This window comes from Camelus bactrianus, chromosome 10 (genome assembly GCF_048773025.1).
Source record: "Camelus bactrianus isolate YW-2024 breed Bactrian camel chromosome 10, ASM4877302v1, whole genome shotgun sequence".
Taxonomy (NCBI): domain Eukaryota; kingdom Metazoa; phylum Chordata; class Mammalia; order Artiodactyla; family Camelidae; genus Camelus; species Camelus bactrianus.
This window is the reverse complement of record NC_133548.1, coordinates 13,357,144-13,370,865: the sequence shown is the minus strand read 5'-3', so window position 1 is coordinate 13,370,865 and position 13,722 is coordinate 13,357,144. Positions and strand designations below refer to the sequence as shown.

The window sequence follows — 13,722 nt, the reverse complement described above, 5'->3', positions numbered from 1 at the left end:
GTGAGCTTATTTTTGAACATGGCTTATTCCTCTTCAATTTCCTCCAGATTGATTTCAGACTTGTTCTTTGGGGAAAACACTATATCCTTTGAATATTGCATGACTCAGCTGTTTAAAGAGCATATTTTTGGTGGATCAGAGATTGTTATTCTATTGGTAATGGCTTATGTTCACTGTGTGGCCATCTGTAGGCCCTTGCATTATTAGGTTATCATGAGGCAAAGGATGTGTGTTGTGCTGCTGGTGGTGTCTTACGTGGAGGATTTCTGCACTCAGTAATTGAACTTGGCACTATTTATGGGCTCCAGTTCTGTGGCCCCAATGTCATTGATCACTTTACATGTGACATGTACCCCTTATTGAAACTCATCTGCACTGACACCTATGTCATTGTCATCTTAGTGGTGGCCAATGGAGGACTGAGCTCTGCTATTGTGTTTCTGCTCTCACTCATCTCATATGGAGTCATCTTGCACTCTTTAAAGAACCTGAGTCAGGAAGGGAGATGGGAAGCCCTCCAGACCTGTGGTTCCACAACACTGTGGTTGTCTGCTTCTTTGTGCCCTGTATTTTCATGTATGCGAGACCTGCTAAGACTTTCCCCATTGATAAATCATTAAGCATGTTTTTTTACAGTCATCACCCCTATGCTGAATCATTTAATCAATAGTCTATGAAATTCTGAGATGACTAATGCTATGAAGAAGCTCTGGAGGAAAACAAGGCAGAGCAAGCATTGAATAAGGGAATTATCCATCACAAAGAAACTAATTTAGCATTAGGGCCAATCTCCTTGGAATGTAAAGGTCTTCATAGATCTAATGCAAATTTTCTTTTTCTCTAAAGGGTTTATGATAATTAAATCAAAGATTGAATTATATGTTTAAAAACAATGACAGTTTCCACGTTAGAATGTGCATCCTATAATGTCTGGTTGATTACTGCACCTAGCGGGGTGGAGAGGGGTAGAATGCATTAAGCAGGGAGTCAATAAATAATATCTAATGAATTAGTCAATGAAATTTTTATACAGTTACACTAATTTTAGTGAATTTCTGCATTTACTTTTATTACTTTCTCATTCTTAATTTCATTTTTGTCAGATTCTTGTGTTTAATCATCATTCTATTTGTTATCTTAGTTAAAATACTTAATGCTGTATGGACTATTATCTTTACTTCATTTGCCTTACTTGTGAAATTTTAATGTAATATTTTAGTTTTAATATATAATTTGGATGATAGATAGTAATAAACATTAAAAATAGAATCTATGGAAATGAAAGAGTGTAGAATAAAACCTCCTCTGCATCCCAGACCATTGTCTCTCAGTCTTTGAGACGCAGTCACTCTGTTCTGAGATTTGACTCATAACATTTGCAAATACCAGCATATTGTCACACATGCATGTGTTTATGTCTGTGTTTAAATTTTGCATTGCACCACTTAGCCTTCTGAAGGCTATTACATACCAGTCTATGTAGAAGTGATTAATTCTGAGTTTCCTCACACTTGCACTTTGTTACACAGAGACACTAAATTGGACGCACCAGTGATCAGGAAGAACAGCTCTGACTTCACAGTGGGTCTGCTTCTCTTACTTTCACCTTTGTGCTCTATTGCTTTTGCTATAAGTTAATCACCAAAGAGGGGGGTCGCCTATAGCTTAAAGTATACATAATGGATGGCGCCTCTCTGGGAACCGGCCTCCCGTGCCTGAGCATTAATCTAAGATACCTTTGTTGAGCTCAAGGAAACATCCCGACCAGGCCCGCCTGTGACTGACCGCAGGACATTCACACATGCCCTCTGGAGTCTGGCCAGAACCAGGAAATATTTGCAACACCTTTCACCTTTTATACTTTACTGCCTCACTTCTGCTTTCTGTTCTGTAAGGAAACTAGCATCCAAACCCAGGCAAGATGGCTCTTTGGGACACTAGTCCACCTTATCTTTGGTCTGCTGGCTCCCCAGATAAAGTCACTATTCCTTGCCCTAACAGCTTGTGTCTCAGTTTATTGGCCTGTTGTGTGGTGAGCAGTATAAACTTAGACTCAGTAATAAAGTCATTTTTTTTATTATCTTAACTAGTCATTCACTTTAAGGAACTCATTTTCATAGTTTTGCTTTATTGGTGGGGATTTTACATTATTACAAATTTCACGTACATTTTTGAGCATTGGGTGGCCAGTTTAAATATGCTGTAATGTTAAAGAGCATAGTCTTTTTGAGGAAGATTCTTCTGAGATCAAATCTTAAGTTTCCCATTTTAATGTAAACTTTGGCAAAACAAGACTTCCTCAAGTTTTGTTAAATGGGAAATGGTGGAGATATTTTCAAAATCAAATAAAAGAATCTGTATAAACTCTTAGATAACTAAGTGCTCAGAAATGTTAGTTATTGTGAACACTTTATTATTAGAGTCTTTTAAATTGTAATAGAACTCCTTACTTCGCATAGAGTATTAAGTTAATAAACATGTTAGTTTTATAAGTATATATGTAAATAAATATATTAATTACATAATAATTAATTAATCTATCTCTAGAAAGCCTCATGCATAATTTATCTGGGCCTTCAGAAAGGAACATGCTGAAAGCTGACTGACCTTGTAAGCATTCTTGTTGCTGGAATGGCCCCCTAACCTCCTAATTTATTAAATTGTCTCCTTTTTTTTGTCTGACTCTATTGTAAGAATATAAGATCCATCTTGAAAGAAACTTTCATGTGATTTTTTTCCCTTGTTTTATTGATTGCTGTCACCTCAACTATAACACAGTTCCTTGTATAACATAGTTGTCTTAAGTATTAAAATAAATAATAATCAGATACAATATTAGATATTATATCTGAAATGGTGATAACATTTTCATGAATTTAAAAAATGTCAAGACAGGATAGGTCAAATATTAAACAAAAAGAATGATAAGCTTGCTATGGCAAGTGGGGAAACACTTGAGGAATTAATTGTCACTGACACAAAATATTTGGCTGCTATTTTATTTTTGGTTTGCAATAGTTTGAAAGCAGTTATAAAGCTGTTTTTCTTTTTTTTTTTTTTTTCATGTGACATCTTTTTTACCCTAATTCTGTGATGAGGTTTGGTAGCCTCTTTACATACTGATGAATTTTTAAAATGTAGTGGAAAATCCCAGTGAATTTAATTAAGTGAGAATTGGTTTTGGACACTTTCCAATTCTAAGACTGAACAACAAATGAGGTTAGAAGGAATAAAATGTCCAGTGATCTTGCCCCGAGTGGGAACAGAGATATTATCATTTAAGAATGGATATAATTTTTCAGGAGATCCTTTTTTAGGCTTCAAGCAAATCATAACAAAAAAAGAAACAGAATGTATCTCAAACTCTCAAATCAACTAGTCTGGCCACACCAACAAGATAGAGGAGAAGGATTAAACAATTAAATGATATTTTTCTATTTTGAAGTTGAGGAAATGAAGTTACTTGAGATACATTTCCCTCAGAAAATGGCTGGTTACAATCTTCCTATGTGAACATAGGATTTGCTGATCTTTTTGATAAATTATCCAAACATGATAAACCTTTGTTTTTTGTAGTCACCATGATATTTCTCTTAAAGAATCTATAGTGCAAATAAAATGTCTTCTGAATATTCAGGAGACTCCATAGAAAAAATAAACATAGCGAAATGAAATAGAATATATCCTCAAGTAATAATGCAGTCTTTTGCCCTCTGTTGTCAAATCGGATAAAAAGAGAATTCCAGGTTATGAGTAATTTAAAAACTCATCCTTCAGATTATGGAACAAGCCTCCACAAGGTGAGAATAACAGTACATAGTGGGAACCAGGATTCACAATTGTGTGACTTTACTATGTAAGAAATAAATCATTTTGAGATAAATTGAACCTAGATTCCAATTCTAGTTTTATCATGTAAAAATGTGTGACCTTGGGGAAATTAATGAGATGGTCTGAGCCTCATTTTTTTTTCAGCTATAAAAAGGTGAAAATAGTTCCTATCACTCTAAATGTTAACTGTGACACATATTCTGAGTACATAACTGGAATCCACTAGAAGTGTTTAGAGCAGTTGGGTGATATAATCAGAACAAAATTTAAGGAGCAAACTTTGGACTACCTAAGGAGAACAGATTCATGGAGGCCAGAATAAAAGTGGAGAGACTTGGCAGGAGGTGATTACAATGGGCAAAAACAGAAGTGGGGGGAGGTAGGAAATGACCCAATTTGTGATGTATTTTGAAAGTAGAGACAACAGGAAATATTCAAAGTATTAACAACTAATATGAAAGAAATAAAGAATCGAACGATACTGTGAGAACTTTTTATCTGAACAATTACTTTGAAGGCAGTACCATTTCATGAGATGGGAAACACATTTATTATTGTGGACATTTTAAATGATGTTTTATAAATATTAAATTGATACCCAACTGGAGATGACCAAAATGGTACATGCTGCTTATACACGTAGAGGCAGAGGCTGGAGGTACAAAACTGGACGGCTTCAGCAATGAATCATCAGGAAAAGGGGGAATATCCACCTAAGACAGTAAGAGAGAAGTTTGGGGAGTTCTGAGACAGTTCAGGGCACTGGCCATCTATTCATATTTTGATCTACCTACACTGGGATGTGTAAATTAGCTTATGTGGGTGTCAAGTATTACATTTTCAGAACTTACAAATGGTATACCTTCATGGAATTTCCTTCCCATCTTTTCTTGTTCTTTCACTTTCTCTTAGAAGCTTAGCTAAGGAATTACATTCTTAGAGAAGCCTTCTCTGACTTTAGTTTGACTGATACATTCCTACTCTGTGACTCTTAGCTTTCTGTAAATGTCTAATACTGTTATTCATTATGTGGATCTGAAACTGTTTGATTCCTCATAATATATCATATCACAGAGAGGGAACTATGCCTTATCCAACTTGGTAATCACACTATCTCTGATGCATTGGGCACAAATAAATGCTTCATACACATTGTTTTAATGGAATGGATAATTAAAATATAAAACTGTAATGAATGCATTTAAAAGTTTTCTGCCTTGTTTTGTAGGTAAAATGCTTCTGATATGTGAAATCACCTCTTGTACAGATTAGATGGAACCAAGGAACAATGTAACTTATTTCATCCTCCTGGGCCTCACACAGAATCCAAAGGAGCAGAAAGTCCTTTTTGTTATGTTCTTGCTCTTCTACATTTTGACCATGGTGGGCAACCTGCTCATTATTGTGACAATAACTGTCAGTAAGACCCTGAAGTCACCAATGTACTTTTTTCTTGCTAGCTTATCATTTATGGATGCCACTTATTCATCTTCTTTTACCCCCAGATTGATTTCAGACTTATTCTTTGGGGAAAACACCATATCCTTTGAATCTTGCATGACTCAGCTGTTTACAGAGCACATTTTTGGTGGATCAGAGGTCTTCCTTCTGCTGGTGATGGCCTATGACCGCTACGTGGCCATCTGTAAACCCTTGCATTATTTGATTATCATGAAGCAAAGGGTGTGTGTTGTGCTGGTGGTGGTGTCTTGTGCTGGAGGTTTTCTGCACTCAGTTATTCAAGTTAGCACTATTTATGGGCTCCCATTCTGTGGCCCCAATGTCATTGATCACTTTATCTGTGATGTGTACCCCTTATTGAAACTCGTCTGCACTGACACTTATGTCATTGGCCTCATTGTAGTGGCCAATGGAGGACTGATCTGCACTATTGTGTTTCTGCTCTTACTCATCTCTTATGTAGTCATCTTGCGCTCTCTAAAGAACCTGAGTCAGGAAGGGAGGCGGAAAGCTCTCCAGACCTGTGGTTCCCACATCACTGTGGTTGTCTGCTTTTTTGTTCCCTGTATTTTCATATATGTGAGACCCGCTAAGACTTTCCCCATTGATAAATCATTAAGTGTATTTTTTACAGTCATCACTCCTATGCTGAACCCTTTAATCTACAGTCTAAGAAATTCTGAGATGACTAATGCTATGAAGAAGCTCTGGAGAAAAAAGTGAGATTAAGTAATAAATAAGTGCTTTATTCATCATGAAGAAACTAATTTAGCATTAGGGCCAATCTCTTTGGAATGCAAAAGTCTTCATAAATCTGATGCAAACTTTCCTTTTCTCTAAAGGATTTATGATAATTGAAGTAAAAGTTGAACTGTATGTTCATAACCAATGACAATTCCCCTGTCAATGTGTACATCCTGTAATGTCTGGTTGATTACTGCACCTAGTGGGGTGGAGAAGGGCAGAATGCATTAAGCAGGGAGTCAATAAATAATATCTAATGAATTAGTCAATGAAATTTTTATAGAGTTACCCTAATTTTAATGAATTTCTGCATTTACTTTTATTACTTTCTCATTCTTAGTTTCATTTTTGTCAGATTCTTGTCTTATATCATTATTCCATTTATTATGCTAGTTACAAAATTTAATGTGTATACACCATCCTCTTTATTCAGCTTCATTTGCTATACCTATGAAATTTTTCATTTAATATTTTAATTTTTAAATAAAAATTGTAAGTATGATGGATAGTAAATATTAAAAATAGAATCCATGTTTAATTAAACCTCCTCCACATCCCAGACCATTGTCTCTCAGTTCTTCCAGATGCAGTCGCTCTGCTCTGAGATTTGACTCATTACTTTTGCAAATAGCAGCATATTTTCATAGATGCATGTGTTTATGCCTGTGTTTAAATTTTACATTGAGCTGCTTAGCCTTCTGAAGGCTATTACATACCAGTCTACACAGAAGTAATTAATTCTCAGTTTCCTCATACTGTCACTTTGTTACACAGAGATGCTAAACCGGACACACCAGTGATCGGGAAGAACAGCTCTGACTTCACAGTGGGTCTGCTTCTCTTACTTTCACCTTTGCGCTCTATTGCTTTTGCTATAAGTTAATCACTAAAGGGGGGTCGCCTATAGCTTAAAGTATACATAATGGATGACGCCTCTCTGGGGACCGGCCTCCTGTGCCTGAGCATTAACCTAAAATACCTTTGTTGAGCTCAAGGAAACATCCCGACCAGGCCCGCCTGTGACTGACCGCAGGACATTCACACATGCCCTCTGGAGTCTGGCCAGAACCAGGAAATATTTGCAACACCTTTCACCTTTTATACTTTACTGCCTCACTTCTGCTTTCTGTTCTGTAAGGAAACTAGCATCCAAACCCAGGCAAGATGGCTCTTTGGGACACTAGTCCACCTTATCTTTGGTCTGCTGGCTCCCCAGATAAAGTCACTATTCCTCGCCCTAACAGCTTGTGTCTCAGTTTATTGGCCTGTTATGTGGTGAGCAGTACAAATTTAGACTCAGTAATAAAAACTCATTTTTATTAGAATCTTAACTAGTCATTCACTTTAAGAAACTCAGTTTTACCATTTTGCTTTGTTGGTGTGATTTTCCATTATTACAAATTTCACATACATTTTTGAGGATCTGGTGACCAGTTTAAGAATACTTTAATGGTAAAGAGCATAGTCTTTTTGAGGAAGATTCTTCTGAGATCAAATCTCAGCTTTGCCACTTATAATGTAAACTTTAGCAAAACAAGTTTTTGTTTAACAGGTTCTTAAGTTTTGTGAAATGGGGAAGTGTGGAGATGTTTTCAAGATCAAATGAAACAATCTGTATAAGCTTTTAGACAATTCAATGCTCATAAATCTTTATTATTTGAGTCTTACATTATAATAGAACTCAGTACTTGGCATAGAGTGTTAAGCTAATAATATACATGTTATTTTTCTAAGTAAATGTAATTATAAATAATATATCAATTAGCTTTAGGAAGGATTATATATAATTCTCTATGCCTACCTATAAGAATACTCTGAAAGCTGACTGGCCTTGTAAGCATTCCTGGTGCTGGAAGGGTCCCCTATTTCCTTGGCCATATTTGAATCTCTTTTTCTTGTTCCCTACTTCATATTGGCCCTGTACTTTCCTAAACTTGAGGGGACACATCTGTGAGTCTGAGTTTCCTGAAAACACCTGTCTGAGGGGTCCTAACATTATTTTGCTATGAACATGTGTACAATATAGCATGCAAGCAGTACATGTCTAGAAATATAGGAACTCAAAATAGAGAAAGTTATTTGCTCAGAAGTGGTATAGGGTATGTGTTTTGTTCATTATCGCATACCCTGAAACTGGGAGAAAACTTGGCCTAGAATAAATGCTTAATAAATATTTACTGGATGAATTACCATCATCTCTACTTTATCTCCTTAGGAGTAATTGCTCTTGAAAAAACAGGGGCACTTGATAACTGGAATGCTTCTGAAACTGCTGACATTTCATTAAAGATGATGAATTGAAATGGAGAATTTGAGGTCCATTTGGTATATGTGAAGGTTCTCATCTGAAAACACTGAATCATGTAGACTGAAATAAATGCACAATGTAAAAGTTATGAGTTAAGTTTTATTTGGTGGACATTTCTGAGGACTTGAACCCCTCCAAGCCCGGGATGACAGCCTCTCAGATTGCTCTGAGGGACTGCTCAGAAGAGGTAAGGCAGGAACCAGGATATAGAGGAGTTTTTACAACAAAGACCAGGTAGTCAGAACAATCTTCTCCTGAGTTACAATCTTCTGAGTTACAATCTTCTCCTGAGTTCTTTGAGCATCTTTATAATCATTACATCGAATCCTTTATTGGGTAGCTTTCTTATCTCCACTTCATTTAGTTCTTCTTCTGGGGTTTTTATTGTGTTCCTTTACTTGGAACATATTCCTCTATTGCCTCATTTTGCCTGATTTTCTGTGTTTTATTTCCATGTATTTGGTGGTTTGGTTATGTTCCTAAATCTTGAAGAAGCGGTTTTACGTAGAAAATATCCCATTAGTACACTCTCTTCTGATCACCAGCGCTATGTGCTCTAGTGACTCCCATTATGTGGGCTGCGTGGATCCTCTCCTGTTGTGGGCTGACTACTGGGGACATGCTGGTAGATGTGGCTGGCCCCTGGTCCCACTGATTGACAGGCCTTGAATTCTGCAGTGACTACTGTCTGCTGGTGGGTGGGGCCAGGTCCTGGCATAGCTGGTTGTAAGAGTGAGTATACACTCACACCACATCTTTGCAACATGATCCTGCAGTAAAAGTTCCTGTTAAACTTTTAGAATTTTTTCTAGGTATAGATCATGTCATCTCTGCAGTGAGATAACTTAATTAAAGTTTACTTAATTTCCCTGTCTGTAACACTGCTTCCAATGGTAGCCATTCCTATTCTTTGGATCTCAGCTTAAACATCACCTTTTATAAACCACTTCCCTGATTATATTTTCCACAGTAAAATTTACCATCTTATTTATGTCACAGTATTCTATTTGTTGTCATATAAACACTGCACAGGAGTACAACCACTTAATTAAATTCTTTCCTTCTTTATTGTCTGACTCTATTGTAAGAATACAGAATTCATGTGGGAAAGAAATTTCATGTCATTATTCATTTGCTTTATTAATTGCTGTGTGTTATTTTTTTCTTTGTTTTATTAATTGCTGTGTCCTCAATGATAGCACAGTTCCAGGTATAAAGTAGGTTCATTACATTATTAAATAAATAATTATTGTATATTAAATGAGATATTAAATCTTAATTGGTGATAATATTTTTGTAAATTTATTAAATGTCAATAATGGACAATTTGAATATTAAATAAAAAGAAAGATAAGCTTGCTGTGGCATGTGGGGAAATATCTGAGGAATTAATCTTCACTGGGACAAAAAGATTTGGCTGATACTTTGTACTTGGTTCACAATAGTCTGAAAGCAGGTACAAAGCTGTTTTTTCCCCCATGTTACATCTTTTTGACCCTAATTCTGTGTTGAAGATTAATAACCTCTTTATATACTGATGTACTTTTTAAATGTAGTGAAAAATCCCAGTGAATTTAATTAAGCAAGAATCAGTCTTGGACACTTTCCAATTCTAAGACTTAAAGATAAATGAGGTTAGAAGGGATAAAATGTCTAGTGATCTTTGCCCCTAGTGAGACAAATGATGATATCCTTTTAAGTACTGATATAAAAATTTCAGGCTTATTGTTAGGTTTAAAGCAATGCATTAAAAAGAAGAAAGAAAACCAGTGCAAGAATGAATCTCAGAATCACAAACCAACTAGCCTGGTCATATCAACAAGAGAGGAAAAAAAGGACTGAACATGTGAATGGTATTTTTCTATTTTAAAGTTAGCAGGAAAAGAAGTTACTTGAGATGCATTTCCCTGGGAAATGGCTGGTTGCTCTCTTCTAATGTAAACATAGGATTTGCAGATATTTTGGATAAATTATCTTAACGTAGTAAACTTTTATTTTTTTTTTGGTGGGCACTGCGGAATTACTTTAAATAATCTACAGAGCAAATGAAAACTTTCTTCTGAATAATCAGGAGTCCATGGAAGAAATGAACGCACAGTCACATGAAACCAAATACATCCTCGAGTAATAACGCAGCCTGTCGCCCTTGGCTTTCAGATTGGATGAAAGAGGAATTCCAAGTCACCATGAGTGACTGGGAGAGTCACATCCTCCAGATGGTGAACAAGCCTCCACAAGGTGAGAATAACAGCAAATAACGAAAACCAGGCTTCAGGATTGTGTGACTTTATTACGTAATGAACTGAATCATTTTGAAATAATTCAAACTTGGATGCCAATTCTAGTTTTATCGCTTAAATATATGTGTGACTTTGGGAAAGTTAATGAGATGCTCCGAGTCTCAGTTATTTCAAATAAAAATGGAGGTTACCATTCTTGCTACTGTACCTATTAAATATAATACATAAATTATAATTGCATGATTAGAATTCACTGTGGGAGTGTTCAGTATTTGGCATGATACGATCAAAGCAAGATTTAAAGAGAATCTTTCAGGCTGCTTCAGGAGAACAAATTGTTGGTGGCCAGAATAAAAGTGGAGTGACCTGGCAGTGAGTCAGGAAGGAAGCAGGGGAAAGGGAACGATGAAATGTTTGATATTCAGAGTAGTGACAACAAGATTTGCTAAAAGTATGAGTAAGTAATATGAGGGTAATATGAGTAATAAGGGAGTGAAAAACACTGTAAGGTTTTTTTTTATCTGAGCAATTGTGTTGAAACTGATACCCTTTAATAAGATAGGAAACACTTTTTTTACTGAGAAAAATTTAAATTTTGTTTTATATATGCTAAATTGATATCCAACTGGAGAAATCCAAAATTGGAGACACTGCATACACACTTTTGAAAATAAGGGTATAGATATGGTCTGGAGACATGAAGTTTGACTACTTCATTATTTATTGGTCTGGAAAAGGAGGAATATCCAACTAAAGACCCTAAGAACAAAGTCTCAGTTTGTTCTGAGACAATCCAGGGCAGTAAACTTCTATTCATAGCTTGATCTAATCACACGGAATATGCAAATTAGTTGAAGTATTATAGATTTGTGAATTTATAAATGGTGTACTTTTTTTTTAGAATTCCCCTTCCATTTTTCTTGTTCTTTTACTTTTCCTTTAAAGCTCAGCTAAACCATTGCTTCTTATAGAATGCCTTCTCTTATTCTAGTTTGATAGATGTATTCCTGTAGTGTGACTCTAAGCTTTGTGTAAATTTCTTGTAATGACACTTATTATGAATCTGGAATTGTTTGATCCCTCATTATGCATCATACCACTGAGGGTAAGGAACTATGCCTTATCCATCTTGGTACTAGTACTCACAATGTCTCTGACATGCTAGACACACATAGATATTTCAAACACATTGTTTTACTTGAATTGTTTAATTATTTTACTCTTACTAATAGGTGAAGTCATCTCCTGTGCAGACTGGATGGAATCAAGGAACAATGTAACTTATTTTATCCTCTTGGGCCTCACACAGAATCGAAAGGAGCAGAAGGTCCTTTTTGTTATGTTCTTGCTCTTCTACATTTTGACCATTGTGGGCAATCTGCTCACTGTTGTAACTATAACTGTCAGTAAGACCCTCAACTCACCAATGTACTTTTTTCTTGCCAGCTTATCATTTATAGATCTAATTTATTCCTCTTCTATTTCCCCCAGATTGATTTCAGACTTGTTCTTTGGGGAAAATACTATATCCTTCCAGTTTTGTCTGGCCCAGCTCTTTACTGAGCACATTTTGGTGGGTCAGAGGTCTTCCTTCTGCTGGTGATGGCCTATGACCGCTATGTGGCCATCTGTAAGCCCTTGCATTATTTGGTTATCATGAGGCAGAGGGTGTGTGTTGTGCTGGTGGTGGTGTCTTGTGCTGGAGGTTTTCTGCACTCAGTTATTCAAATTAGCACTATTTATGGGCTCCAGTTCTGTGGCCCCAATGTCATTGATCACTTTACATGTGACATGTACCCCTTATTGAAACTCATCTGCACTGACACCTATGTCATTGGCATCTTAGTGGTGGCCAATGGAGGACTGAGCTCTGCTACTGTGTTTCTACTCTTACTCATCTCGTATGGAGTCATCTTGCACTCTCTAAAGAATGTTAGTCAGGAAGGGAGGTGGAAAGCCCTCCAGACCTGTGGTTCCCACATCACTGTGGTGGTCTGCTTTTTTGTTCCCTGTATCTTCATGTATGCAAGACCTGCTAAGACCTTCCCCTTTGACAAATCATTGAGTGTGTTTTATACAGTCATAACCCCCATGCTGAACCCGCTAATCTATAGTCTAAGAAATTCAGAGACGACTAATGCTATGAAGAAACTCTGGGGAAAAAAAGGCAGATTGAGTATTAAATAAGTGCTTTATTCATCATAAAGAAAGTAATTTAGCATTAGCACCAATCTCCCAGAATGTAAAAGTCTTCATAAATCTGCATCAAACTTTCTCTCTGAAGGATTAATGGTAATTATAATCAAAAATGAACCATTTTTTTGTGTTATTAATAAAAATTCCTTGCTAGAATATAAACTATATGATGACTGGTTTGTCACTTTGCCTGAAATGTTGGAATGCATTTCTAGTAGGGAATCAATAAGTAATACATAATTTATTAGTCAAAATTTTTATGGAGTTACAGTAATTTTTACTTAATTTCTGCATTTTCTTTTAGTAGTTTCTCATTCTTATTTTTATTTTCAGTCTGATTTTTTTAAATCTTTTTTTGGTACTAGTCAAAGTATTTAATGTTGTATAGATTATCTTATTTATTCAATTTAATTTTCCTTAAGTATTTTTAGTGCATTATTTTAATATTTAAAATAAGTTCATAAGTATGATGCAGAATAATAAGTATTAGAAATAAAATTTATGCAAAATAATCCATTGTAGAATAAACCTCCTACCCATCCCATGCCAGTGTCTCCTAGTCTTTTCAGATATACTCACTATATTCTGTTTTTAAGGTTCTTCAAGTAATTATTCTTGTACTTTTCCATGTATGTGTATGTTTATGTTCCAATTGTACAAATTTTGCATCTTACAACTCTGCCTTCTGAAAGTCTTTACATACCAGTTTATATAGACTTAAATCATTCTCCATTCCTTCAAAATTCTTTATTTTATAAAGGATACACAGAAGTCGATATATCTATTCTTTTCCATGTTTTTCCCAGTCTTTTTTGATGTTAAATAGTTCTGCAATGAAATATTTTTGAAATTGTGTAAGTATGAGCTCCTAGAGGAGAAATCATTGAGTCAACTGGTATATGTAGTTATAATGTTGATAGAAAGGTAAAATTGTTGAGTCAG

General features: G+C 35.6%; 1 protein-coding gene and 1 pseudogene across 1 annotated transcript; both read left to right on the top strand.

Annotated features, from left to right (window-relative positions):
* The first annotated feature begins 5,100 nt into the window (after window positions 1–5,100).
* LOC105076409 (olfactory receptor 4A47-like) lies at window positions 5,101–6,015 on the top strand. The gene has a single exon (XM_010964506.3). It carries the CDS (start codon window positions 5,104–5,106, stop codon window positions 6,013–6,015), a length of 912 nt encoding a protein of 303 aa, XP_010962808.2. The 5' UTR covers window positions 5,101–5,103.
* A 5,827-nt stretch (window positions 6,016–11,842) lies between these two features.
* Window positions 11,843–12,771, top strand: LOC105076746 (olfactory receptor 4A47-like; annotated as a pseudogene).
* The last annotated feature ends 951 nt before the right edge of the window (window positions 12,772–13,722 follow it).